A 26,193-nucleotide genomic window follows, 5' to 3' on the forward strand; every position below is an offset into this window, starting at 1 on the left:
ACTGATAACTAAAACATGGCAGGTTGATGTTTTCTCTTTTAAATCTTGCAAATTACATCTTGCCATTAGTCATTAACACGTCCTTTACAGTAGTATAAATGCATACGCATTCTGAAATGGTTGCAAAAGAAATGGATTTAATGTTTTTCACTATAAAACCACTAAACATGATAAAAACACTTGGTTCAGAGGTTTCTTAATTTAATAATAGGGAACACATATCACTGCTCAAACTAATTTTGCTACAGCACCATCTCATATATCCCAAAACATCATTTAGAATGCAATATCAGACCCACTGATATGAAATCCCTGGTTAAAAATGATCACACTGAGGTTCATGAATAATGCTACTAATAACTGGACATTATTTGTCACCATCACATGCATCAATGTATCTCAGTGTTTTGGTTTTTACACATGGTTGAGTATAGGTCTCTTTCATTATATCCATGACAACAGTAAGTCAGTTGTTTACAGAACAAAAAACTGTTAAATACCCACTGTGCTTCCTCAAACCTGGAAGAAAAAGGGCAAGATAATGTTTTTTCAATTTTTTTTAAACACTCTGAACAACAGTCAAGCCAACAAAAGAGTTTCCTGTAAAAAAACACATATGACGTAACCTGAACAGTGGTTTCTAGCACGGGGGAATTTCTGAGACGGTGATGGACTGGCATATCAATATGTTATTGGGATCTACAGTATTGCTCCTGTGTGTCTGAGCTTTGTTAATAATGCCAATACTGATTTGTGGGTTGGGCCTTTTGTGATTCGTCATCTTGACAGTCCACTTGGATTTCTTTAAGTGCCCACAAACTGCTTGTCAGCCCAAAGCTCGGGCCAAGAAGTGGAGACACTGAACTGGATTACAATGGCTTTTTAGACACATCGTAGAAATAGGTAAAGAGTAGAATTAAATTCCTTCCACGTTTGACTGTTCCACAGCCAAAATTGCACCATTAACAATATGACACAGGGGATTATTGAAGACTTTGCTTTAACAACTTTGTGGCTTGAACATAATGCATTTTTAAGGCACAGTGAAACACGTTGTTGACAAGGGCAACTGAAATGTTTAAAACTAATAATGACTCAGATTCAACACAAACGTAATAATTTGTTCTGCCTGCAAAGTCTCCCCTACTTTATAAAATGTGAGTTTAGCTTTATTTTTGAATCAAGGAATAACTTAAAGTACTATTCATTAACACTCAATTTAGACCCACAGGAACTTTCAAATATCGTTTTTCTTAATTTATATTTGGCTATATTGTAGCCTACTTTATTACAGTACCTAACTGTACTTAGTTACTTTTGTGCTTGCTCTCAACAAACTCAACGTTCATTATTGGATGTAAACTTAATATTGATGATGCAACTTACGTCACTATATCACAAAAGGTCGTCCTTAAAGCGTTATCTTTCGATGAAAAACAATTACAATTGTAAATACCTACCTACCTACCCTACAAGAATATAACGCGAATAAAATCAGTTTTGACCCTTTCGGCATTCCATACTTTGCCCGACGCGTCTCGGTCGGTGACGTATGCGCCGTCGGGTCGTTCAGTTCTCACATTAGCGAGCTTTGTTAGCAACAGAACATGTATTGCAGAATCAGATAGTCGTTATTCAAGTGTACTCACTTTGAAACCGTCGGAGTCGTCAACTTACACATCCACAGTTTGGACGAAAATGGCGGATTTGACAGATTCCCTGACCAAAGAGGGCTGGTAGGTAGCACGGCGGCTAATGTCAGAGAGCTAGCTGACTTACTGAGGTTGCACGTTTGGTGTGTTTGGCAAATATACTCAAGACTTTACAACATAATCCCGAAGTTCAGCCGACCGGCGTCGATTGTGCGAGTTGTGGTAACGTATGTACGTCGCCTTTAGTGAATCCGAAGCTATCTAACTTGAGCAGCGAGGTTAATCGGCTCCTACATTTAGCACGCTATCACCATAATGCAGACGGACGCGACATGTCGCGTTAACCGACAGTCGGTCAAAAAGGAAATGTGTAATTGTTTTGAAAGTTAGGACGGCCTTGGTTATACTCTGTATGGCAAAGTGCTGGCTGCAGCCCCACGTAGATCTTCACATCATCCAAATATAAACACTCATTAACTCCCATGTTTTTTTTTTTTTGTCAATGAGGTGATCCCCCTTCTGGAGTCTCGCGGTTTCTCAGGCTAATAATACAAGATATGATATATAAACATCTATACGTATGAAACAGACCTATGTTTACTATCTTGGTCTTTTTTTATTATTATTATTATTATTTTAATTGTTTTTAATGGTGTAACTCTCGTTGTTTTGCATGTCAAACCTGAAACTACTTGGAACTGCTGCCAACTTAATTAACTTTTGGTCTCCACCCTGTTCGTTACGTCACAGGTACCTCAGTGACGAAGGCATCGCAGAGCTGAAAGGATCTGCTGAGAAAGTCACACACAGTGACATCATTCGTATTGCACTCGATGTAAGTTTTCATCTGGCAACTTTTAACATGCACGCTTCTGCAGCACAGCAGCAGTCTGCTTGGTCTTTTTGCGGCAGCGTGCGGATCCTATATTCAACAATGCATTGGTTTGCACTGAGTTGCAATGGGAAATGGTTATAAAGAGTACAGACTGCTTTTTAGGTATTTACAGGCACACAGCCACATTACATGTTTACTAAAAAGATGCATTTAAAAAAAAAAAAATCTATTTACTAATTAATAATTAATTTCAATTTATGAAGCACTATTTTCAGACCCAACAATGGCTCGATCCATCTTCAGCTCTGATCTTGCACCTTCACATCATCCTTTGTCTTCAGTCGGTTTAAATCCACTTTATTACCCACCACCTAAAATCATATCAGAAAAAAAACAGAAATGTAATATATTTCATGGCATAGTGTGATAACATATTGAGGCTCTTAAGATTAATAATAATGATAATTGTGTGCATTCAGAAAAATGAAAGGATCCTTTAGGTGGATAAGTGACAAAAAAAAAAATGTATCAGGAAGAACCGTAAATAGTCAATTATAAATGTATTTCTCTTAACAGTTTAAAAGGACAAAGATACAGACGATGCATTTACTGTAAAAAGCTTTAACCTTTAAGTTTTGGCCTGTAACGCTGCCAAAAGATGTCAGACTGCACTTGAACATATTACTGCATCACAGGCGTGTAGTAACCTTGAGGTAGAGCTTGTCTTGTCATCAGCAATGTTGCTCTGCTAACAAAACAGTCATATTGGTCTGTTAGCAGAGCATTTCCTGCAGCATTTATTTGTATAACGATTGTGTTTCAAAATTTTTTTTTATTGAAGCTTCAATACAAAGAAGAAATTAGTTCTTTTAGTTGTTCTGGCAAAATAAAAGATGTTTAGAGACGGTGAACAAAATGATGGGTGACAGACCCGTCTGCAGACGGAACAGTTCATCTTCGTGTAGGTTACAAGGAAATTTAAAGTCCTATTAGATGGTTGGAAAATACATAACTTTGTAAAATATTAATATTAATTGGAATTTTAATTGTAGTGTACCTGAACCATATATTTCAAAATGACACCATATATTACACCATATAGTATGTACCGTATGGTACTGCAACTATGGCACATTTGGCTAATCGTGCACACAGGCATCATTACTTGTCTCTGGCGCCATGGTTTTAATTTCTGGGATTGAGATCTTAAAGTGAAAGGTTGTAACGTGTTGATAAGTAGCTTCAGTCAAAGTATTTTAATTTTGATTGTTATGTATTTCTTTCTAATCAAGCTGTATATCCTTTGCAGAGTGATCTTAGACCTATTGGGAGAAAATTTCTACCATCTGACATCAATAGTGGGAGAACTGAGAAGGTGAGTGGTACTGAAATTCTCATACAGCCATTTCATAGCTACATTTATGAAACTCTGGGAAATGATGCGTGACAGCCAATGTTATTACACGGCTGAAAGTCAACTCAGTGCCGATTCAAATGAACAACTGCAATGCAGTCCCCATGAGTGCCACTAGATGGCCCTAACACACTGACAAATGAGGACCAAACAACTGCTGCTTCATCTGCAGAACTAGGGTTGAGCAGCTGGAGAAGGAAAAAAAATAGCTTTCAAATATTAAAACCTGTAATTATATGTATTTTTACTTCCTGTTCCCCTTCAGGCACAAAATATGAGGCACAAAATATGAGGCACACTCATGTTACCCTGGCAATACACTCGGCCTCCTATAGTATGCTTCAAAGAGTGAATGCCATCTGGGCTTCTAAAATAGCGCTGCACTACATACAGTTGTAGAGCTGAATGTAGATTGCACTTACAAATTTCTTTTCACAGAAATTATTATTTGAGTGAGGCACTTTTAAACAAAATGGTCACTGTCAATCCAAAAGCAAGTCATGAAGCAATTTTGAGGACCAAAGAAACAAGTATGCTGAAGAGAAAAGATTTAGTTTTGAGATTTAGTTAATCCTGAATTCATACTGAAACTCCTGGAGTTTTCTCCTGTGTTTAGCCGTAGCGGTCCTCCCCCGCATGCTGCTGCTGCGTTGCCTTTCAAGCCACACTCTCTTGTTGTCTTTGTGCACATGGCCAGTTGGAGGGTCCATGTGTTCTCCAGGTGCAGAAGGTAAGAAACATCTCGGCTCCTAAAGACCACGAGGAGTCCCAGGGTGCGCCGCGAATGCTGCGCCTCCAAATGACAGATGGTCACACCACCTGTGTTGGATTGGAGTTCAAGCATCTGTCGAAGCTCAGGTATATAACTCTTTTGTTTCCTTTAGGAAAATGTTTCGTGCAAATAATAGGATGCAATGTGATCTTATTGTCTTGGAAGTGTTGAGAACATGGCTTTTTTTTTTTTTAAGAAAAAAAAAAATTGTTCAAAGTGTATTTCTACTCTCTACATACAGGAAAAACAGGGTGCCTTTAGCCAGTTCCTCATATATTGAAAGCTAGTGTGTAAGATTCTGCACACACCCTCCTCCCCCACCTCCCTGTCAACACTGTCACACCCCACCACATGCCTGAATTTTCCCTTTATCTGCACTTTCCACGTGGTGGCAACTGATCTAACAATTCCCAGCCTTAATTGCATCTCCATCCAAGCAACGGTGGCCTTGGTGACTGCTGCCATGGTGACTAGCCAGTCTGTACAGGTGGAGTGGCCAGAATGTGGGCCTTGACTTCCTGATGGGAAAAGAGGAGAGAACAGAACAAATCCCCTCTTTATGAGCGGCACACACACGCCCGGCTACCAACAGCGGTGGTTAGTGTCTCTTATGAAAGTGTCCGCTTCAGTGTGCGTGGGGCCATAAGTGATTGGCGAAGAGGGATGAGACGGATTACAGGACTATTCAGTGTGCGAGACGGTGACATAGTAAGGAGAGGTGACAAATAAGCATTGAGGGTGAATGGCGCATTTGTAGGGTTGAGTGCATGTGCTTGTGTGTGATTGAGTCAAAGACAGCTAGTGCCTCATTGCTGTATTTGCTGCTATCGCAAGAACACCATCTATCCCAGAGGTTTGAGAGTAAAATCCCTAATTGTTGCTTTGGCATCCGGCATCAGTAGCTAGAAATCCCTCTAAGTCCCTGTGCTTTCCTAATGAGAGAGGCAGAGGCCTTATCAGGCCTGATGAGATAGAGGAGCTTTTAATTTAGCATGAGGATGGGTGAGCAGCTGGGATTATTAATAGTCTCTCCTAGCCTTGCCACCCATCCGCTGGCTCAGCTCCATGTCATTTATAAAGTGGTATGGGTAAAGCAATAGGGTGCGGGGCTTGGTATATGCAGTTAGAATGTGTTAAACCCTCTTATGCATTAAAAATTTAGCAGTCGGTGAGAAATACAAATATGAAGCATTGTTTCATGCGTGCATTTTATTGTTATTCGTTTTGTTTTTCAGTCTTAACACCCCCCCTGGAACAAAGGTAAAGCTCCTTGGTACAGTCCAGGTTAAAAATGGTCTTTTGCTGCTCGATGACTCCAAAATCTTCGTCCTTGGAGGCGAGGTTGATCACATGGTGGAGAAATGGGAACTACAAAGGGTGAGGGTCGATATTTTAATGATGGCTCAGCTCCTTGTAGCTACAAAAAAAAAAATGAGGAATTCATATTTTAGTAAGCATTTTAAATTTATAATATAGGCCCATCATTAGTGTTTGCGAGGATTGTATTCTTCTCAGTTTGGAAGAATGAGCTCTCTTTATCCTTCAACCTGCAGAGCCTGGCCAAACACAGCAGGAGTAACATTGGCGCAGAAGGTGGACCTCCTCCCTTTGTGCCATTTGGTCAGGTGAGGAAAAATGTTAATAGCGCAATTTTTTTAATTGAACAATGTAAAGTGCTTTTCTCTGATATAAACACTGGGGGAAAAAAAATGAAACTAGAAACAGGAATATAAAATAGTACGTGTATATTTATGAAATGAGATTGATTTTTAGTAGCGATATAATAGAAGTCAGGTTCTGCTGAAGAACAATAACCTCATTAATGTACGAGAGTCGTCAAACCCAGGTCTGGCTGGAAGAGTGTCCATTGCTTGGCAATGATCTCTCCGATGTTTGTGGACAATTATGAGTGTCTTAATGAATCTTTCAAATGAAGGACTGATTTTTAAATCGGCAAACTATTCAGTTACAGGTTGTCCCTTGCCATCAGCGTGTGGTGTAGATGTTGCATTTGTATTGAAATAAAAAGATGTAATTGATATGAAAGATAAGAAGAGATTACACGTTTCAAAGCTGGTCTCTAAGGTGTACCATCAACAATAATTATCATGCCCATCTTGTCAAACATTTGGCATCTAAATATAGAAATTGATTTGAAAAGAATAACTATGCTCAATTCCCAGTGCCTTCAGAAAATATGAAACCACCTTACATCTTTCTACAATTTTTTTTTTTTTCTAAATCACAGCTTCAGAAAAGCAAACACAGAGTTGTGTTTGCATTCGAGCCAGGAGTTTGAACATAGACTTTTTCATGAATGTACAGTTGAAACCAGAAGTTTACATACACTGTGCAAAAAGACACATAACACTTTTTTTTCTCACTGTCTGAAGTTAAATCAGACTAAACCTCTCCTGTTTCAGGTCCGTTAGGATTACCAAAATTATTTAACTTTTGCTAAATGTCACAATAATGAGAAAGAGAATTTCTTAGAGAATTTTGTATTACTTTCTTTGAGGTCAAAAGTTTCCATACACCAAAAGTACTATGTCTTTAAACAACGTGGGCAAACCCAGATGATGATGTCATGGCTTTTGAAGCTCCTGATAGGTTAACTGACAACATGTGAGTTAATTGAAGGCACACCTGGGGATGTATTTTAAGGCCACACCTCAAATACTCTGCTTCCTTGTTTGAAATCATGGGAAAGTCAAAAGAAATCAGCCAAGAAATCAAGGAGAGAATCGTGGAGCTCCACAAGTCTGGTTCATCCTTGGGTACAATTTCCAGATGCTTGAAGGTGCCACGTTCATCTGTGCAAACAATTATACGCAAGTATAAACATGGGACTGTCCAGCCATCACACCGCTCAGGAAGGAGACGGGCTCTTGTGTCCCAGAGATGAACGTGTTTTGGTCCGACATGTGCAAATCAACCCCAGAACAAAAGCTAAAGACCTTGTGAAGATGATGGCTGAAGCTGGTAAGAAAGTGTCATTATCCACAGTAAAACGAGTCCTGCACCGACATGGGCTGAAAGGCTACTCAGCAAGAAGGAAGCCATTACTCCTAAAGAAACATAAAAAAGCCAGATTACAGTTTGCAAAAAGACACCAAGACAAAGACCTTAACTTCTGGAGACATGTCCTGTGGTCTGATGAAACTAAAGTGGAGCTGTTTGGCCATAATGACCACCGTTACATTTGGAGGAAAAAGGGGGAAGCTTGTAGACCTGAAAACACCATCCCAACTGTGAAGCATGGAGGTGGCAGCATCATGTTGTGGGGCTGTTTTGCTGCAGCAGGAACTGGAGCTCTTCATAAAATAGACGGCATCATGAAGAAAGAACATTACCTGGAAATATTAAGGCAACATCTCAGGACATCAGCCAGGAAGCTAAAACTTGGGCGCAAATGGGTCTTCCAAATGGACAATGACCCTAAGCATACTGCCAAAATAGTTAAAAAGTGGCTTGAGGACAACAAAGTCAATGTCTTGGAGTGGCCATCACAAAGCCCTGACCTGAATCCCATCGAAAATTTGTGGGCAGATCTGAAAAGGCGTGTGCGAGCGAGGCGGCCAACAAACCTGACTCAGTTACACCAGTTCTGTCAGGAGGAATGGGCCAGAATTCCAGCAGAGTACTGTAAGAAGCTCGTGGAAGGATACCCAAAACGTTTGATCCAAGTCATGCAGTTCAAAGGCAATGCCACTAGATACTAAGGAACTGTATGTAAACTTTTGACCTTGAAGAAAGTAATGAAAAATTCTCTAAAATATTCTCTTTCTCATTATTGTGACATTTAGCAAAAGTTAAATAATTTTGGTAATCCTAACGGACCTGAAACAGGAGAGGTTTAGTCTGATTTAACTTCAGACAGTGAGAAAAAAAAGTGTTATGTGTCTTTTTGCACAGTGTATGTAAACTTCTGGTTTTAACTGTATATTTAAAAGCTGCTGATTCTGAGTGAATACTTGCTTGGAAAGGATCACAGCTTCAGATGGGGATGCATCCGTATCAGCTGGAAACTTGTTTTTTGGGGGAATTTTCACACTCTTGATTCCAGATTTACTCAAGCTTTGTAAAGCTGGACGAGGAGCATTTTGAGAATTATTATTCAACATTGTTCAGATTTAGGGTGTTGTATTTCTCATGCTGGGTCACTCCGCGACATAGTGTTGAATATGTCTGCTTTGGGTTCTTATATATTACTCTATTCTAAGGAAATTAACAATGTGTCTGCATTTTCTTTGACTCTGTAGTATCTCCCCCAGTTCCTGTTACACAGAAACATTGTCACAGCTGCCACCACGGCGCTTCACAGCAGGAATGCTTTTAATACCGAGAGCTGCTGTGTTTTCACTGGACATTTTGTTTCCCTTGAAGAATTACATCATATCAGAAAGTAGAATTATTTGCCTCATGCTGTGACTCCATAACACATTTACCAGTTGAGTGTAAGGTATACTTCAGAGCTTTGAAAAAAGTATGATGCAAGTTTTAGTCAGAAAATCTGCAGGAATTACAGAATAACCTGAGTGATATCTATACAGATAGGTTTGTTGTTTTTCTGCTTGCCCTCCCAGAATCCCTTTGCCCTGCATCTGTGCCTTGGTTAGCCTGACTCATCTCCTGGGCTCACAGATATTTTTCTTTGGGAACCGCTGTCGACTGATATAAAAAATAGCGCATTGTTCACTGTGAGGCCTGTGAATTATCCAGTGTAACAGAGGATATTTTCTTTGGAAACAGACGTTGTGGTTGAGATTTCAAACTATTTTTCAAAACTTTCTCTCCCACTGAAGGTAGAAACGTCAATGGAGGAGGGTTTAAAACCCAATAAAACCCTAATTAAAACTATCGGTGTAAGTTGCAATTTGAGTGAAGTAACCCTGTAAGTTTAGAAGTTAAAAAAACAAGTTTTCCCCTTTTGCAAACCATTCCCGCTGCCTTCCCCGCCTTAATAGTGTTGATGCCCAACAGGTCATCAGTTTCATTTTCGCTTCTGAGCAGGTTCAGTCTCTTTTGGTTGCAAAGGTCATTGCTCCTGTCAGTTGTTGACCTCTGATTGAATCATCACTTCTGACTGTTCCCCAGGCAGTCTTGAGTCACCATCTCATTCCTACCACGTCACTGTTGATATTTTTTTTTAACTTTAGTTTAGTTTTCAAAACATGAACTGTGAGCCGGGAGCCAGCTTTAGGATTTGGGTTGCTATTAGTCGGTACAATAACTTCTTCAAGCACCACTTAAACCTGCAGATTAATTCATCAAAGTTCTAGTGTAAATCCACAAAATGTATAAACTGTCAAGTGGCCTGACTCTTTGCTTCAGGAACTGAACATGACTGAGGAGGATCTGTTCTTTCTCTACTTGTATAGAAGTGTGCAAGGAAGGATGAGGTAGACAGCAGAGAGCTGGACCAGAGGAAGACCCTCCAGACTCACACTGGGGTCAAAAATCCCGACGAGAATGACGAGTTTGAAAAGCAGCGGACTGCAGCTATCGCTGAGGTGGCCAAGACCAAAGAGGTACGGAAACCCTCATCATGGCGCTTTGTGGCATCTTAACTCTAGTGTTTTTAAATATTTTAGAGAAGTGTTGCAACATTATTAGTCTGCCTTATAATTACCTTACAATTTGCCAACATGTAATATATTCTCAGTTAATTTATGATTTTCCACCACCTTGCATTTTGGACATTTGATTTTCAGAACCACTGTTTTTGCGTCGTTAACAAAATTTTGCTGACTCACTTATCGATTGCATTTTTTTGCACAGGCTCCTTAATTTAGCCTCCTTTTAATAGTACATGCCCCCTTACTGGCATTCACCTTAACCTTAATTGGTCTTGACGTTTGAGTAACCCTTCAAATTAAAAATCATAATTAAATTGTCAACCACAAAGCTCTATTTCTTTAGTTTTTTGTCTGCAGCTCTATTGATCTTCATCTATTGTTTTTTACTATGTCAGGGCCCCCGCACATTCGGCGGTGGAGGAAATGCAGGCAGTAATTTATCCAACGCTGCTTCCTCCTCCCGGGGCCGAGACTCGTACCAGCAGAGGAGATGGGAGGACCGGGTGGAAAGAACAGAGAGCAGACAAGATGGAAACTACAGAGAGCTGGTGAGAAGACAAACGCGGTCAAAAACCTGTAAAAAGAAAAAGAAATTGCCTGTGTTGAAATAATGGTTTTACCGCACATTACTGAAGCCTCCATTCACTGTAACAAAGCAATTTAAAGGTTGGAACTCGCTCTGTGTTCTTCTTTGGTGTATTTGGTCTGGACTGAAGTCTTATTTCATGGTTCAGAAGCTGGGTGAGCCATCGATTATGATATTGTAGAAATGTAAATGAATTGGAGGCCTGGTCAGGTTTTCCAATCAAGTGGCAGTCCATTTGTCTTGCTTTGTGTTGTGACCTGCCAGTTTCTAGGCTGAACACATAAATAGGAGGGAACAGGATATTATAGTATTGGGGTGGGATGGTTTGAAACTTAAATGCACACTAATCCAAGGTAAGGCAGTATTTTATTTCCTCCTCCACTGTCCATCCAATCCACATTGAGCCTCAGTTCTGCGTAAAATTACCTTATTTTACCTCATTGTTATTATTAAAACCATTATGTCTACATTTTATTTCCTCCTCTGTACATTTTGTACTTTCTCCGTACAATATCTATGTTTTCTTTTTGTTCTTTCCCTCGGTGGGCAGGTGGATGAACGTGCTCTGAGAGACATCATGGAGATGGGCTTTAACAGAGAGGCTGCTCGACAAGCTCTGATGGACAATAATAACAACCTTGAAGTGGCACTAAACAGCCTACTGACTGGATCGTCTGGGAGCAGACCCGGTCCAGTGGTGGCTGAATCCAACAAGCCGCAACCCAGAGGTTCATACGCACGCACGCACGCACGCACGCACGCACGCACGCACGCACACACACACACACACACACATACACACATACATACGGACATGCCTTCTGCCTGCTTTGATCCCATAAGACTTCATGTTTCTACAGAGTAGGAGTGAGATTCGGGGCAGTAATGTGGAGGTCTTTTAAATGCAGTGAAAAACACAAACAGCCTAGTTAAAGAACCACAGTAGCAGTTATTCTTGTTTTAGTCCATTTACCAAAAATTGCATGCTCACATTACTGCTGGCTCTTGTCCCCAGCACACTACACGGTTTCAGATGGATTTTCTCTTCTACCTGCACTCATTGTTTTGCTCTTGTTTCAGTACAGACAACTTGAAAACTTGTCCAATCATTGTGAACTATTTACTGACTTCTTTTCGTTAAAGATTTCTTTCAGCGTGCGGTACAACAACAGCGATTGTTTTTCAAAGCTCTTGTTGTTGCTGTCTGTGGATCCGTTCAGGTCAGCTCAGAGTGCTCACATTTATCAAAAGTAAAATATCTGGTTGAGTTGGGTTCAGGTTTATAACGGACACAAACAAATATATGCATACACAGAGCCACATACTTTAGATGTAGACATGCAGGGCGTGAGCGTGCACACATCCAAACTTTCTAAACACCTTACTGACAAAGTGTTCATAACTTTGTCTTGTTATTTTGGGTTCTCCTCAGTCAGAGGAAAGGGAAGAGGAAGGTCCAGAAATGAAGATGAGGAGGAGGGAACAGGGGGAAGGCCATCTGGACCAAGTACTTTGTTTGACTTTCTGGAATCCAAGATGGGAGGTTTCTCCATTGATGGTGAGTGAACTGGTCCATATTTCAGTTGAACAAACCGTTACCTCTCTCAGGTCCATAACCATCAAGCTGTCCTACTTGATTTATTTCAGGAAGAAACAAATTCTTTTAAGGTTTTTTTTTGGGAGGGCAATTTTGCCTTTATTGGAAGGCATACAGGGAATAAGTGTGAGTTTGAAATATGGGTAATGTCTGCGTCTCTGTCTCTGTTTTAAGAATGTTTTTTGACACGAATTTATAGCAGGACTTCAACATGAAGAGTAATGATTAGATTAAGACAGATGGGGTGATCATGAGCTGAGAGAAATACAATCATGTTCTGTAAATGTCTGAAATCATCAGTGGTCTGAAATATGTTGCCATAGTTTTTGAATACACTGATCGTTGTTTTGTGTTTTTTCTTCCTGGTTTGTGATCTCAGAGCCAAAGAGCCAGGCACCGCAGAGACATCACGAGACCAGAGCAAATTTCTCCAACTTCGACTATTACACCAAAGACACATCTCAGAGCAAGTTCTCCTCTCATAACGACCATCGCCAGCAAAGAAACGACCGTCCGCCTCGCTTTCACAGGGACACTGATTTTCCCAAACCTGGCCAGGAGCCTCTCTCCAACTGTGCAACCTCTCAAACATCAGCTCAAGCCCCACAGTGGAAGGGCCAGGAGAGATGGTCCCGAGGCCCGCCAGAGAGACTGCAATACGACAGGAGAGAGATCAGGGATGAGCAGATTTCTCCGTCCTCCTTCCCGACAACTTCCACACATTCTAAAGAACCGCAGCAGCTGATGGAGTTTAGTGGATCTTACCACCAACGATCCAGAAATGGAGATGGTGGTGGGAATATGTCTGGACCGTCTCATAGGAGAGGGGTAAAAGATAATGTACCGCCATCTCGACTGAGTAATTCTACAGGAGGAGAAGTGGACGGAAGAGGAAGTACTAAACGTCCAGACAGAAATGAAGAACCCAACAACGGTAGGCGGAAGGGGAGGATGGAGCGACCAAACTCGGACCACTTCGACCGACAAAGGGACAGTGGGCCGGCAAACTTTAACTCGAGGGGAGGAAGCTCAGGGACGTCTCAAGATGTCGGGTTGTCGCAGGGTTCTCGAATAACGACAGTGGATCCCACTCATTTCCAAAATGGAGACATGGAACATAAAAGAACTGGGCCAATCAAGCCAACAACCTCCCCGTGTCCGCCCAACAGGGAGCCGCCCCCCAAGAAATACACTTCGAACATCCAAGGACCTAAGAGAAGGCCAGGACAAGGAAAAGGTCAGGGTCCTCGAGGGTCAGAGAAAAGTCACATTGTTGAACCCGCTTGGAAACCTGGAGACCAGTGCCTGGCACTGTACTGGGAAGACCGCAAGGTATGTCATTCTTGGAGAAGTAACGAGCAGTAGTTGAAGGTTGTTTTCTGACATTTAACATTAAATAATGTAAAAAATTATTTGTGGTCGTGGCTCATTTTCTCTCAGTCACATTGTTGACAGCGTCTTTGATTTCTTTGTCACAATTATATTAATTGACAGAAATTTGTTTTATCTTTACATGTGGAAATGTTTGTATTAAGATAATTAGGTTTTCTTTTTTTCTGTCTGGTTGTGTGTGCGTGCGTGAAGTTCTACCATGCCAGAATAGATGCTGTGCATCCGTCAGGCTCCACGGCCGTGGTTGTATTTAGTGATTATGGAAACTGTGAAGAAGTCCTCCTGCACAACATAAAGCCTGTGGCTGCTGATATGTTGGTAAGTACAAATAAAACAGGAATATAATGTATCATTCATCATTAATAAGATCAGCATGTGTTGGTTAATACAAAGTGGAAGGAACTGATGAAACTGTATTCAAGTGAAGGGTGATGAAATATAAATGACATGTAGTTTTATGACTCACAGTAACACATCACAACCGTATCAAATGTACAATGGCAGGAGGAGGATGATGGTTACTATGACAGCTCACTCGAGTTTCGCCGAGGAGGTGATGGTCAACCGAGACGCACAAGACCCACGCAGCAGTACTACCAGCCGCCCAGGGCACGAGACTGACGAGTCTGCGTTTACACTGGCAGGTAAAGGAATGGGAAAGGATCACTTTTAATTCAACATTCAACATCGGTGTGTTTTATATGGAATGTGTCATCAATGCCTCAAACAATTCTCCCTAAATTGTTGTCGAAGTCTTGGATTATACAAGCGACATTTGTTGGCTCATTTCTCTTGACATTGTTTGGTGAATTATTACTGACATACTGTTTAATACACGCCAGAGGTGGGAGAACAAAAAAAAAAACAACAAAAAAAAAAGGATTCTCTCGTGTATTATTTCATGCTAATGCTAATTCCTCAGTTCATTTTTTTTCATGTATTATTTACATTGAGCTAGTGTAATAAAAGCCAGCAGCTAACAGTTAGCTGGGGAGCTAGCTGGTTAGCTTGTTGGCATCAGCTCGGGAACAAAGTCAATTGTAAATTTGCGAGTTTGTTTTAACGGTAGTGGAAAGGTGCCAGTTCTTCCACTCGCGAGGAAATAAATCCTCACGTTTACCAGCGCTGCTGACCAGCTAGGGTTCGACTTTCTGCTAAAGGCTAACAGCTGACTGTTGGTGACCGGAAGAAGCAATAACGTCACCGCTTCCAGCCCGAGACGAGCGCGGTGCTTCAGAATAAAAAAAAAAAAAAGCCGTAGTGGTTCTGCTTTGATTCCTTTCATCATGGCGGTACTTCATTTAACTAAGAGGTTGAAGACTTGTATAGACTTACTATATTGACCTCTGATGTGGTATTCCTGATGACAATTTTTGCATTAGCATGGCTTTAAGACAGAGCCAAGGGGTTTATAGGAATGACGCTGCTAAAATAAAACTGTTTTTTTTTTTTTTGGAAATGTCACTCATTATATAAATAGTCTCTAGAAGCATGACATTTTTCCACATGGTCGAGTGTTAAAAAAAAAGTATACAAAGTGTAATAAATTGCAATTTTTAAAAAAAAATCACAAGACTTGCAGAATCATCAATATTTAAAAATTGCGATACGTAATTGAAACGGTACCCGGGTATCGTGATAGTGTTGAATTGGGAGATAAGCATATTGTCCCCATCCTCATGCGTACCAGAAACCGTTGCCAACTGCAAAACCTGGTTTCATGTAATATTTTCAACTTTCACTTCTTCTGCTGGTACAAATGAATCGTATAAAACCCAGTTATGATATAATAAGAAGCCCAGATGCCTTAAAAATACAGACATGCTCAATTTAACAAAGGTATTAAACAAATTTTCCTCTTCTCCATCCATCAGTGTGCTTGACCCTCCTCCTTCCACTTTCTGCAACAATCCACAGTGCTTCCTGAATTTCTAAAGTGTCCACATGGTCAGGACATCCAGAACTTTTCAAAGGGCTTGCACGAAATGCAAAAATAAAATAAAAACTGACATGAGCCCTTTTTTTTTTCCTTTCTTTTTTTTTGTGTGTGTCAAGGACATATCTACTGTATATGTTGTGAAGATTTGTTAAATGGATGCATCAAAATAAACACATGAGTATGTAGCAGATTTGTTTTCATGCAATTTGTTTCTAATTAACTGATTTAAATGATGAATAAACTAATGCAGAGCAGAAAAAGAAACCTCTCAGGGGTCCTTGGTTTCATTTGTACTCTAATTAGAGCAGTTAGCAGCTATCAGTTAATTTTAGTTAATCTTTTATCTTAATTAGGGTTAATTTTAACTGATGACATTGATATTTTTTGAAAAAAATGCACCAGCAAATTTTTTCGATGCTGTCCTGTATCTCGGCTTAGCCTGGACATTTGTCCTCTCATGGATAGCCGTAGGCACTAAAAGCCCACAGTGTGCGGCTCAAGCTCATTTGTGGTGTTCTTTGAAGCAAATCCAAAGGTAAGACAATCTCTTCCCCCTGTAATAGAGATGGTTACACTGCAGAGATATCATTTTGCACATTACAAAAGGGACTGTACCCAGCTCTTCAAGCACAGCGCACACTCTACCGTGCTATCTGTTTTATGGACTTGTGCTGTGTGAGAGTTTTACACGAAGAAATAATCTCCACCTTGGCTCCAGTTTCGCTCTCACCAACAGTAGGAGACACACGGACAATGTGCCGGGGTTCAGCACAGAGGTCACCGTGTTATTCTGTGTCACTAGTCCAAAGGGTTTGCTTTATTTTCCAACCGAGGCGCCAAGCGAGCATAGATGAATAATTAACGGCTGGTAATATGGAAACCTATCCGCTAGGAAGGAGCTGAAAGTGAAGCTCTTGAAAGTGTTCTGGGGGACTGACTATGACACACTGCCCCAATAATTCTAAAGGATTGATTTTCAATCAGATAAACTGTGATATTTCTGTCAAAGAATTAAGCCCATTTCATATTGATTTTTTTTTTTACTTGACCCTGGAGGAAAAATATGTATTAGTCAGTGACCCTTTGGTTTAACCTATTATTAGATTCAATAAGTGTATGGTTAGTTTGTGCACAAATGGTATAGCTGTGGATTATAGGGTCAGTTTTTTTTGTCACTGTTATTACTTCCTGCTGCGGTTACATGGAGGAAATACTTAGCGATAAAAACAAGGCACATGTAACTGGATTTTTTAATTTTTTTAAATTTTTTTATAATTCAAATTATTTACTGCGTATTAGCTTTCCTAAAATGCTATTTTAGTCGATGAAAAAAACAATCCAACACAGTTTTCATTCCATGAATTGATTTATTTACATGGAAAAATAACCAATGCCCCCAATACTCTTAACAGTTTCAAAGGATGGTTCAAGGTGAGAGTGGATACTTAGTATTTGGGTCATGACATTGATGAGGTCACAAATAACACTGAATTTATTTATTGATAGCAACACCCATATGATCTCAATTATCCAGTCTACTAAAAAACAATCTTAGATTATGATTGGCTTCTACCTGAAAGGATTCACAGTGGGGGGGGGGAGGGTGTGTGTGTGTGTGTGTGTGTGAAATGTATTGGGGAAGCAGCTCACTTTTAAATGTCAGGGTTTAGCTCTGTCAGACCCAGTTTGATTGCATTTCCATTTATATTGGATTATGAGATGGCGGCACGATTCCTCAGTGGTTACAACTGTTGCCTCACAGCAAAATAGACCAGTTCAGGTCTGACAGGAGTGTTCTTCCCACAGTCTGAAGGGACAAATTGCCTGTGGGGGTCAATGTGAGAGTGTGGCCCTCCACATATGTTAGCCGTGTGATAGACTTCAAACAGATCGACAATGCTGACTGACATCCCCAGAGCCATGTGGCTAACCCGGTTCCTCTAAAAGTATTGTTTCTGAAACAAGCTCGCTGGTTTCTGCGTCGCCTTTTCCAGGCCTCTCTCCACCTGCAACCTGATAACCTTCACTAACGAGAGGAATGCTTTTTACTCCTGGAGAGGGAGCAGCCTTCTTTCTCACATTAACATCCCCCTCGCTCTGCCTCTTCGTTTCCCACCTGCCTCTGCCTCTCCTCGTATCCCCATTCACAGCTGTTGGCCATTATCTTTCTGCTTACCTGACCCCTCACCCTCCATCTCTCCACCATGCTACCTTTGTGGCAGTGACATCTGAACCCGGTGATCCTGTTAAATGCATTCTTTCTTACATCATTTCTACATCGGCCTCAACAAACCGGTCCTTTCTCTCCGTCTTGTAGATGGAGGAAAAAGGAGATCAGAAAGGAGGTTACATGAAAATGACTGACCTGAGAGCACATTTTCTTGCGGGCATACATGGTTCTTGGTGAAACGGAGGAAGACTGGGTGCTGCAGGAATGAGATTAACTTTATAGGAAAGTGCTTTTGTGTTGGATGTTTCAGTCCTGCTGGATTTACAGTCTTAAGATACTTAAATGTAGAAAAATGCAGGCATGAGTGGAAGAACAGCAAGACTAATTGTTTCTGTTTTTAAAAAAAATGCATTGACCAAAGAGAATAGGATCCTTGAAATAGATGTCTGCATGTGCACATTTAGGCAACATAATAACACCACCAGAACATTTCTCTTCAGAAAGCCAGAATCTAAGCCAAAGCTGTCCTGATTGCAGAGGCTGCATTGTAAAAAAGTAACATACAAAAGGAGAACATGACAGCTTTAACTACACTTTTAAGAGATTAGAACCGCAGAAAATTGTCAACACGGGATGCTGAAGAGGTTTAAGTGTCTAGTAAGGTTTGTTTACATGGTGATGGGTTATTCTCTTTTTCCTACTTGTGGAGAGACGTAGGCTCTTCGTTTGCATGTGATTCGAAGAATATTAAGTCCAACCACCATCTGGTAAACGGCTACACCACTAACATGCAAAACAGCTGCCTTGTTGTTTATGCTTTGCCGGAATCTCTAGGCAAATGCAATTTGTATCGCAAAACCGTAGCACTCGCTCATCCGAGTGAGAACGGCTGAGGTGTTGGAGAGGACGTAGAATGGCACCCTCGTGTCCAGCCTTTGCATACCACCCTGAACACAGAGTCAGGTGGTGTATCAGATTTGAATTTGGTTTTAGGCATGAAATTTTAGGCAATGGAAATTGTTGAAATAACATTTTCAAAAGACAACAGGGGTTGTGACTTCATTTTTCAATTAAACATGCTTGTTGTATGCAGGTTATGGTCACGGCAAACAACAGGACAGTCATTCTCTTTACACCTGCACATGCTGTTTCCATATAATAAGCAACACCCGTTCTCATTTGCTCATAGTAACAGGAGCAAATCTGATGTTCACTAATTGTCATCTCTGTCACACTTATTTTTCACCTTTGTTTTTACATTTACCACACTCCCCTTAGCTAACTGACTGAGCAAAGGGTGTACCTAATGAGGTGGGAAAACATCTGAAAATTCTACTTTCCTCTCTTAAACCAGACCATAAAGTTTGACTTAGACCTCTTTAACATTTGATGGGAAAGTGGAACCGTAATGTCAGTAAAATTAAAAACACTATAGATTAACTACAAGGTCATAATTTTGTGCGACTAATCGTAATGCTCATTTAGTCAACTGACACAGTCATGCAACAATGCTTACTAAAAAGAAAAAAAAGAAAAAACAAAGTTTGGCTGAGTGTCAGACTTCTGTGTTATTACTTGGACTGCAGTTCAGAAGCTCAACCCTTAATGAGCAAGATAGGTGCTGCTTGTCAGAAGTAATGGCTGTTTTCAGTGTGCAGCCGAGCGTGGCCTATATGGGTCATTCCTCAAACATCCTGCCAAACATTTGTTGCCAAGCACCCCTTGTGTTACTCATAACACATGACAATATAATGGTCAAATGGGGCCAGTTATCTTGACCAAAGACAGTATGGACTGAGGGTGAATGATGAATCAGCAGCTGGGTATTGATCCTTACCATTACCACATATGGGTCCGCGCAACAAAGCAAACATAGAGTAAAGCACCTTTCAGTCAATTTTATATACCCTGTCCACTTGCACCTAATGGCTATATGCCACATGAAGGAGAGCAGCTATGGAGTCCAGCTAATGTGGCTGCCTTTGCTGCTTTTGTTTTTATTCCATTTCCACTCACAAACATGACCTGTAAAACCATACATTACTGAATCTGAAAATAAAACTACTCAGTCATTTATGTAGACTTTCAGGGTTTTCTCTGAAAAAACAAAGTTGGCTGTGAAGCTGGTTGCAACTGTGTCTGCAGGCACAAACAATTGCAGTGGTGCTGTGTGCATCAGTCCACACATTGGTTTCTGTAGCACGTCAGTGTCACACTCCGGTGAGGTTGCTGCCGACATAAACTGTGGCTAATAGAGCTGCTCACGCTGTCCAATTGTCCAAAACAGACGTAAAAACTCCCGCTAGAGAGAAGATGCCAGTCTGAGTACCTGGTTGTATGAATGTGTCTGGCAAACAGAGTGCCAACATCGAACAAAACAGGGCTTTACTGGTCTGTGACTGAAGTTTCTGATCAAAGGCATGTGAGAATCTAGACTTGCACTCTTTGTGTAGTTTTACAGTCTGGGATCGGAGGTCAAGAGTGAATGTCTTCATCATTACGCAGCAGGGAAAGACGTTAAGAGCGAGGTATCTGTTATCTGTCTGTTCACATATCTAATCGTACATTTGTAAATGCTGTAGATAAAAGAGGATTTTCAATTCTATTTGTTGTCTTTCCTTTAATGCATTCGATCAAATTCTAAGATCAATCCGTTTTCAAGTATTTTGTCAAACTGAGCAAAATGGATTCACTTCAGTTCTAATTGTGTAATTAGTGTAGCATTTTACAAGATCTCATAACACCTAAAAAGTAATCAGTCCAATTTGGTTTTGCATTATCCCAAAGCTGCATGCAGCTTAATTTTCCAGATCTTCTAGGTGTTCATGTTTTTTTCAAAAGCTCAAAAATATCAGTTTTTTCCATCAAAGCCTGGAGAGCAGATCAATCATCAAAAACTGCAGAGATTTATGAGCTTAAATCAGAAATACAAGTTGGGTAGGTTTATTCCCTCCGGGACCGCAACTCTTAGCTCATCAACATTGTGATCAATAGAAAGAAAGAAAGAAAGAAAAATACAGGAGTAGAGTCAGGGGTCTTTTACACAACTGTGTAGTTTAGTCAGCTGGACTACTGAAGATTAAAAAATAAGGGAAGTATAAGGGAATATTTTTTGTACAACAAAAAAATAAAACTTCGTGGTGTTCATTTAATCAATCTCATCATGGATTAATGTTTTCACAATGTTACTCAGATGTACTTGATATTGGACTCGAATGTACACATGAAGAAATTGCCATATATTCTGTGTAACAAAAGAACTAAACAAAAAAGAAAGGTGTTGGGTCTATCAGGCGGGTCAGATGATAAAAAAAAAGCCTCTTGGCCTTGTGTTATATCCTCAGTCTTCGGTTCCATGACTTTTCTAATTAGGTGATTACCGTATGTTGTGAAGGTAGTGAATCATGAAGCACAGATCTCTTTTTGACCCAGAGGGTAAGGAACCTGTTTTGGTCTTTTCTTGGAAAAACTAGGAGAGCAGCCCCCGGGGTTGATGCTACTTTCAGCTTTGAGGCTTTTTGAAAGGAGATACTTTCCACTGAGAGAACTCAGTCAGCACACTGAAAACACAGGTCAGGACCGTGCTGGAAAATGAGCGGGCAACCTTTTGGGTCTGACATTATGGCTTTTAACTGTTCATGCAGAATTAAGGGACTTTAAGAACACTATTGAGGTCAAAAACGCATCACAAGTCAATAAAGCAAAAAAAAAAAAACACAACACAACACAAACACACTTCAATCCATATAGACATCAATAAAGGGCATGTCTTTACAAATATGTATGAACATGACTGTCCAAACCTGCAAAGCTATTTCAGATCTTGGTTTGTCACCACTTTGTCCTAAAGTTTGAGAATGAGACAAGGAGACTATGTGTCCTGATAGTTCAGTATTTTGGTAATCAATAAATTAATCTGGTATTTGAGTATGAACAACTTTAGAGTTGATTAACAGCATATAAAATTTGATCCTGTAAGCAATAAGGTTGAGTGGCAATGTGACACTCTTCCAGAAAGATACAGTCATGCAATCTAATGGAGCAGCCATGTGATAAATATTCATTGTTGTTGACTTTTATTGTCAGAGGTGTTGATTCAACTCTCAGTTTTATGTTGTTGAATTCCTAATGTAAAAAATAATGCACAAAAAAATAAGACAAAAAACACAAACAAAATAGGAGTCCATCAATAATTTAATCTATTCAGTTTTAGGAAGATAATATAAGAGTCCCGCAACAAATGGAAGAATTTTGTATTTAATTGGCACCACATTTGACAGGTATATTGAATAATTTTTAAATTTTCTTGTTGTCACATGCATGAAGTGTCTTTTATACAAGTAGTTTTATGTACTTCCAAGAGACCCGACTTAAGAAATGAAAATAGCACAGAACAACTGCACTTTGCATAACTCACTCGCTCAGCAGGTGGGTGGTGAAGGCAAGCTGTAATTTTCAAAGTTTTTAGATAATTTAAACATTTATAGAAAGCAAACCATGCGCGGCGTATAGAGGAGAAAATCACTATTTGGTAGACAACTCATAAACATCTGAAATGTGACCTCGACTGCACAATTCTTTTTGTAAAATGTCAGAATCCAAACAGGTTGGAAGCCGCTGGGTTAATCTTCAACAATGTGTTGTAGTTTAGAGCTTGTTTTATTGTTCACTGTCAAATTTTTATGAGAAGTAACTAATCTGTCTGATAAAGGTAGTGGAGTTGAAAGTATAATATTTCTGTCTGAAATGTGGTTGAATGGGAATAGAAAAGTAGCATCAAATTGAAATATTGAAGTAAAATACATGTACTTCAAAATTTAATTTAAGTGCAGCACTTAAGTAAATGTACTTACTCTCTAACATTGTAAAAATACCACCTCACAAGCAGCTTTAACATACGCAATCACCAAATTAGGGTCCGATGTGTCATCTGTGCTCACTGCAGATAAATTTGGCTGAAGAAGGACCTAAAATCCCCTAAATCCCAGGATTAACCTGTGGACAATAGAGATTTGCATGGCAGCCACCAACCATAATCGATAGAGACGATGAGTACCATAAGGCTTCTCTTCCCCTAAGAGGCTTATATATCATAGAAGGTTATTTATTTCCCCCTGTTTCTGATGCCTGTATTTATCCTACAGTGAAATTGCGATGCGTCACAAAGCACAAATGTCTCGCAGAAGGAAAAAATAGTAGAGGAGAAATATAGTATTTCTAATGAAAAGGTTAACAACTGTCATGGGAAGATAGAAATATGACTTAACTGTGAATAATTGTACCAGCGGGTAGTTATACGTTAAATCTTTTGTCGTATTCTGTCCAAGAAGTGTCATGGCATAAAACTCCATTAAATATCAAGGTGTCATTTCCTTTGTAAAAAAAAGGAGATTACTGAATTAGCACCTTTTCATTCAAAAATACTGATAACACTTTTGAAATATACCACCCAAGACAATATCAGTCGATTTCAAATGCATGGCAGTACATATTTCCTGTCCAAATGCCCTTAAAAGCTTTTAACATACATTTCTTTTTTTGAGTGCTCTTCCTCAGCAGGGGCGAGCGGCTTTATTCTTGCATCTCATCCAATTTGGCAGCGCACCTAACTGTGAAAACAACAGCAAAGCTTAAAACTATTAGATGTCCTCCAGACATCATGTTTATACTCATGTCTGCTCATGAGGAACTTGGCACACTTTGCTGATCAGAGATGTGTAAAATTGCCAACACAAAGATACAAGGTGAGGATGAGTGTGATGCCACTCATAGTCTCGTAATGCCCTTGAGGGTTGATGTTCAGTGGGAGGAATGTTGTCTGTCCTCCTACATTAGAGGTAAAGTACAGTTAATTAAAATAGGTTTTAATTAACTGCAGGTTTTGTTTTGCTGTAGTGAATGCCTTTTGTCTTTTGTTACCCATCATTAGCAAAAATCAATATCTGCTGATGTTGTTTAACAAACCAGTGTTTAATTTTCAACATCGCAGCCCGTAATTAAACTGAAAATAAAAACCATGTCGTTGATTACAGTGAAACATATGACTCAATAAAAAAAACTTTATTTAAAGTTAAGGTATCAGGATTCATTAAATCAAGCTGGTTAATCAGAAAAATGTCCAAATAGAGGTAAAACTCGGAGCCTGCAGCTGGCAGAGTATTCATGTAGCTGGCAACAGTTCACTACTACCACAATATTGGATATAATATAAGTAGTTGTAGTATTAGTGTGTAGTGCACAGTATGTATCTCTGTAAAAATGGCTCAACTGCTTATATTATGAAAAAGAAAAATGTTCAAATAAGTGCTGTGACCAACTCAAGGTTGGTCTATTATCACAAACACATTGTGACTACCTCAAGATTGGCCCTATCTTTTTCTCTCCGGTTGGTTGCACTCTTTCTTTTGTTCCACTGAATCGAAGGTCGAGCTGAGACCTTGGGGGTGTGTACAGTATCAACACTGGCGTGCGTGAGCAGTTAAATCTACATTCACTCCCAGCCAGGGGCAAATCATGTATGTCCAATGTCACATACAAACACAAAGTAAACTTAACCCTATTATTCAGAACTACTGAATGTGCAGCCTGCCAGTCTCCAACCTCCTGCACCTCACCAGTTCAGTTGCTGACAGAAATGTGCTTATAAGATGATTTTAGGACCAACAATAATCAACACACATTAAGAAGTTAATGTCATTGAAATGGAATCAGCCTTATTATTATTTCTCATGTCTGAACCCTTCAAACTTATAGAGGCTTTGAGAAACATATTCTTTCCTTAAAACTAGAATTACCACCTTGTGGTTGCATGCCTCTGCCAAGCCATCAAGTTCCAGAAGAGCTACACAATACCAAAGTTTCAAGGTGGACACCCAAGATAGTACCACTAATCATTTTATCCTGTTAAGCATTTGTGAATTTTTGTCATGATACCGTATGAATTCTTGAGTTATTCCCATAGACGTGTTTTGTTGGGTCACAGTAACCTTTGACCACCAAATTCTGATGAATTCATCCTTGAGTTATGTGAACATTTGTGCCAAATTTGAAGAAACTCCTCCATAGTTTTGCTGAGATGTTGCATTTACAAGAATGGGATGGACAGATGAGATGGATTTGAGGACACAGTAACTTTGATCCTTGACTCCCAAAATCGAATCAGTTAATCCTTGGGACCGAGTGAACTTTTGTACCAAGTTTGAAGAAATTCCCTCAAAGTTTTCTTGAGGTATCGCATTCACAAGATGGTTCCATCTTTACTGGGGGGTGAAAAAACAAAACATCTTACTCAAAGTGATCAAACCTGAATTAAACAAAAGGATCTTTTCCCTGTGAAACCACAATAAGCTGCAGCTGTAACAGTTAGACTTCAAAGGATAAAACATTTTTGTAGTTTTATTAATTACTTAAAACAACTTTATGTTGTCCTGACAAGTACCTTTTGTGGTGATATGAGTAGTGATTGTTCTCTAAGTAGCCAAGACTCAAGTAGACTCAAGCATCAACTTGTTTCAATGCACACGGCCTTGAAAAAGCTTCAGGAAGGAGGTTACATGTTACATTGATAAACAGTTACTGCTGGTACCAATTGCTGCTAATTAACCAAATAGTAGTTGTTAAGGAAAATATTCATTAAGTCTCCTGCAGCCACATTTTAGTTACCAGCCTTGGCATTTCAAACAGTGAGTCGTTGCCTCAATTTTGCGCATGCACGCACACAAACCACTGAATCAAAGAGCCTGTGAGTGTGCAGAGGGACTTGACAAGAAATCATTAAAAAAAAAAAAAAACGACAATAAAAATAAGGGAAAATGAAAACATGAAGCCAAGTTTCTGTTTGACTTAACACCTAAATGTGCTTAAACATGAAACAAAAGATAAAACAAATCACCATACACAATGTTTTAGGGTCGGTGAATGAACATAAAGTTGGTTGATCTTGTGCTCTTTGGCAGATGAGCACTGGCAGCAGAACATGGGACCAAACGAGCCACGTCATGAGCACTTATTTCTCTGCCAGCCGTTCTGCTCTCTGCCTCTCTGCCCTTTCTTCTACCTCCTTGCATTTCTGCTCATCTCTTTCTGTAGTTTTGTGTTTTTCCTCAGCGTCTTTGCCAAAGGCTGTCAGGTTAAAAACTCCAAGCAGGCTACAAAGATTATTGTATCCCCTACTTTTCCTTTCTTTTTTCTATTGCCATTCAGTCTGTGTGTGCTGGCCCTCTTCCCTTAAGGGAATCTTTTTTATCTTACCATCAAA

At 39.8% G+C, this 26,193-nt stretch overlaps 1 protein-coding gene across 5 annotated transcripts in view; it reads left to right on the forward strand.

The window, feature by feature from the left end:
* The first annotated feature begins 1,540 nt into the window (after positions 1–1,540).
* The window catches only part of tdrd3 (tudor domain containing 3), a 35,904-nt gene continuing 11,251 nt past the window's right edge, over positions 1,541–26,193 (forward strand). The window contains exons 1-14 of one of the 5 annotated variants that reach the window (XM_069173762.1): positions 1,541–1,736; positions 2,403–2,487; positions 3,797–3,862; positions 4,599–4,759; positions 5,909–6,050; positions 6,227–6,298; positions 10,055–10,204; positions 10,648–10,800; positions 11,389–11,566; positions 12,271–12,396; positions 12,815–13,767; positions 14,020–14,145; positions 14,332–14,471; positions 15,702–15,954. In XM_069173762.1, the coding sequence (XP_069029863.1) occupies positions 1,699–1,736; positions 2,403–2,487; positions 3,797–3,862; positions 4,599–4,759; positions 5,909–6,050; positions 6,227–6,298; positions 10,055–10,204; positions 10,648–10,800; positions 11,389–11,566; positions 12,271–12,396; positions 12,815–13,767; positions 14,020–14,145; positions 14,332–14,448 (2,367 nt within the window). In that variant the 5' untranslated portion in view covers positions 1,541–1,698 and the 3' untranslated portion in view covers positions 14,449–14,471; positions 15,702–15,954. Of the gene's footprint in view, positions 1,737–2,402; positions 2,488–3,796; positions 3,863–4,598; positions 4,760–4,807; positions 5,271–5,908; positions 6,051–6,226; positions 6,299–10,054; positions 10,205–10,647; positions 10,801–11,388; positions 11,567–12,270; positions 12,397–12,814; positions 13,768–14,019; positions 14,146–14,295; positions 15,955–26,193 lie in introns of those variants that run through there. The other 4 variants (XM_069173763.1, XM_069173761.1, XM_069173764.1 and 1 more) reach the window with 4 other exon arrangements.

This window comes from Embiotoca jacksoni, unplaced genomic scaffold (assembly GCF_022577435.1).
Source record: "Embiotoca jacksoni isolate LCO1_2020_lvr unplaced genomic scaffold, fEmbJac1.0.p SCAF_6, whole genome shotgun sequence".
Lineage (NCBI taxonomy): Eukaryota > Metazoa > Chordata > Actinopteri > Embiotocidae > Embiotoca > Embiotoca jacksoni.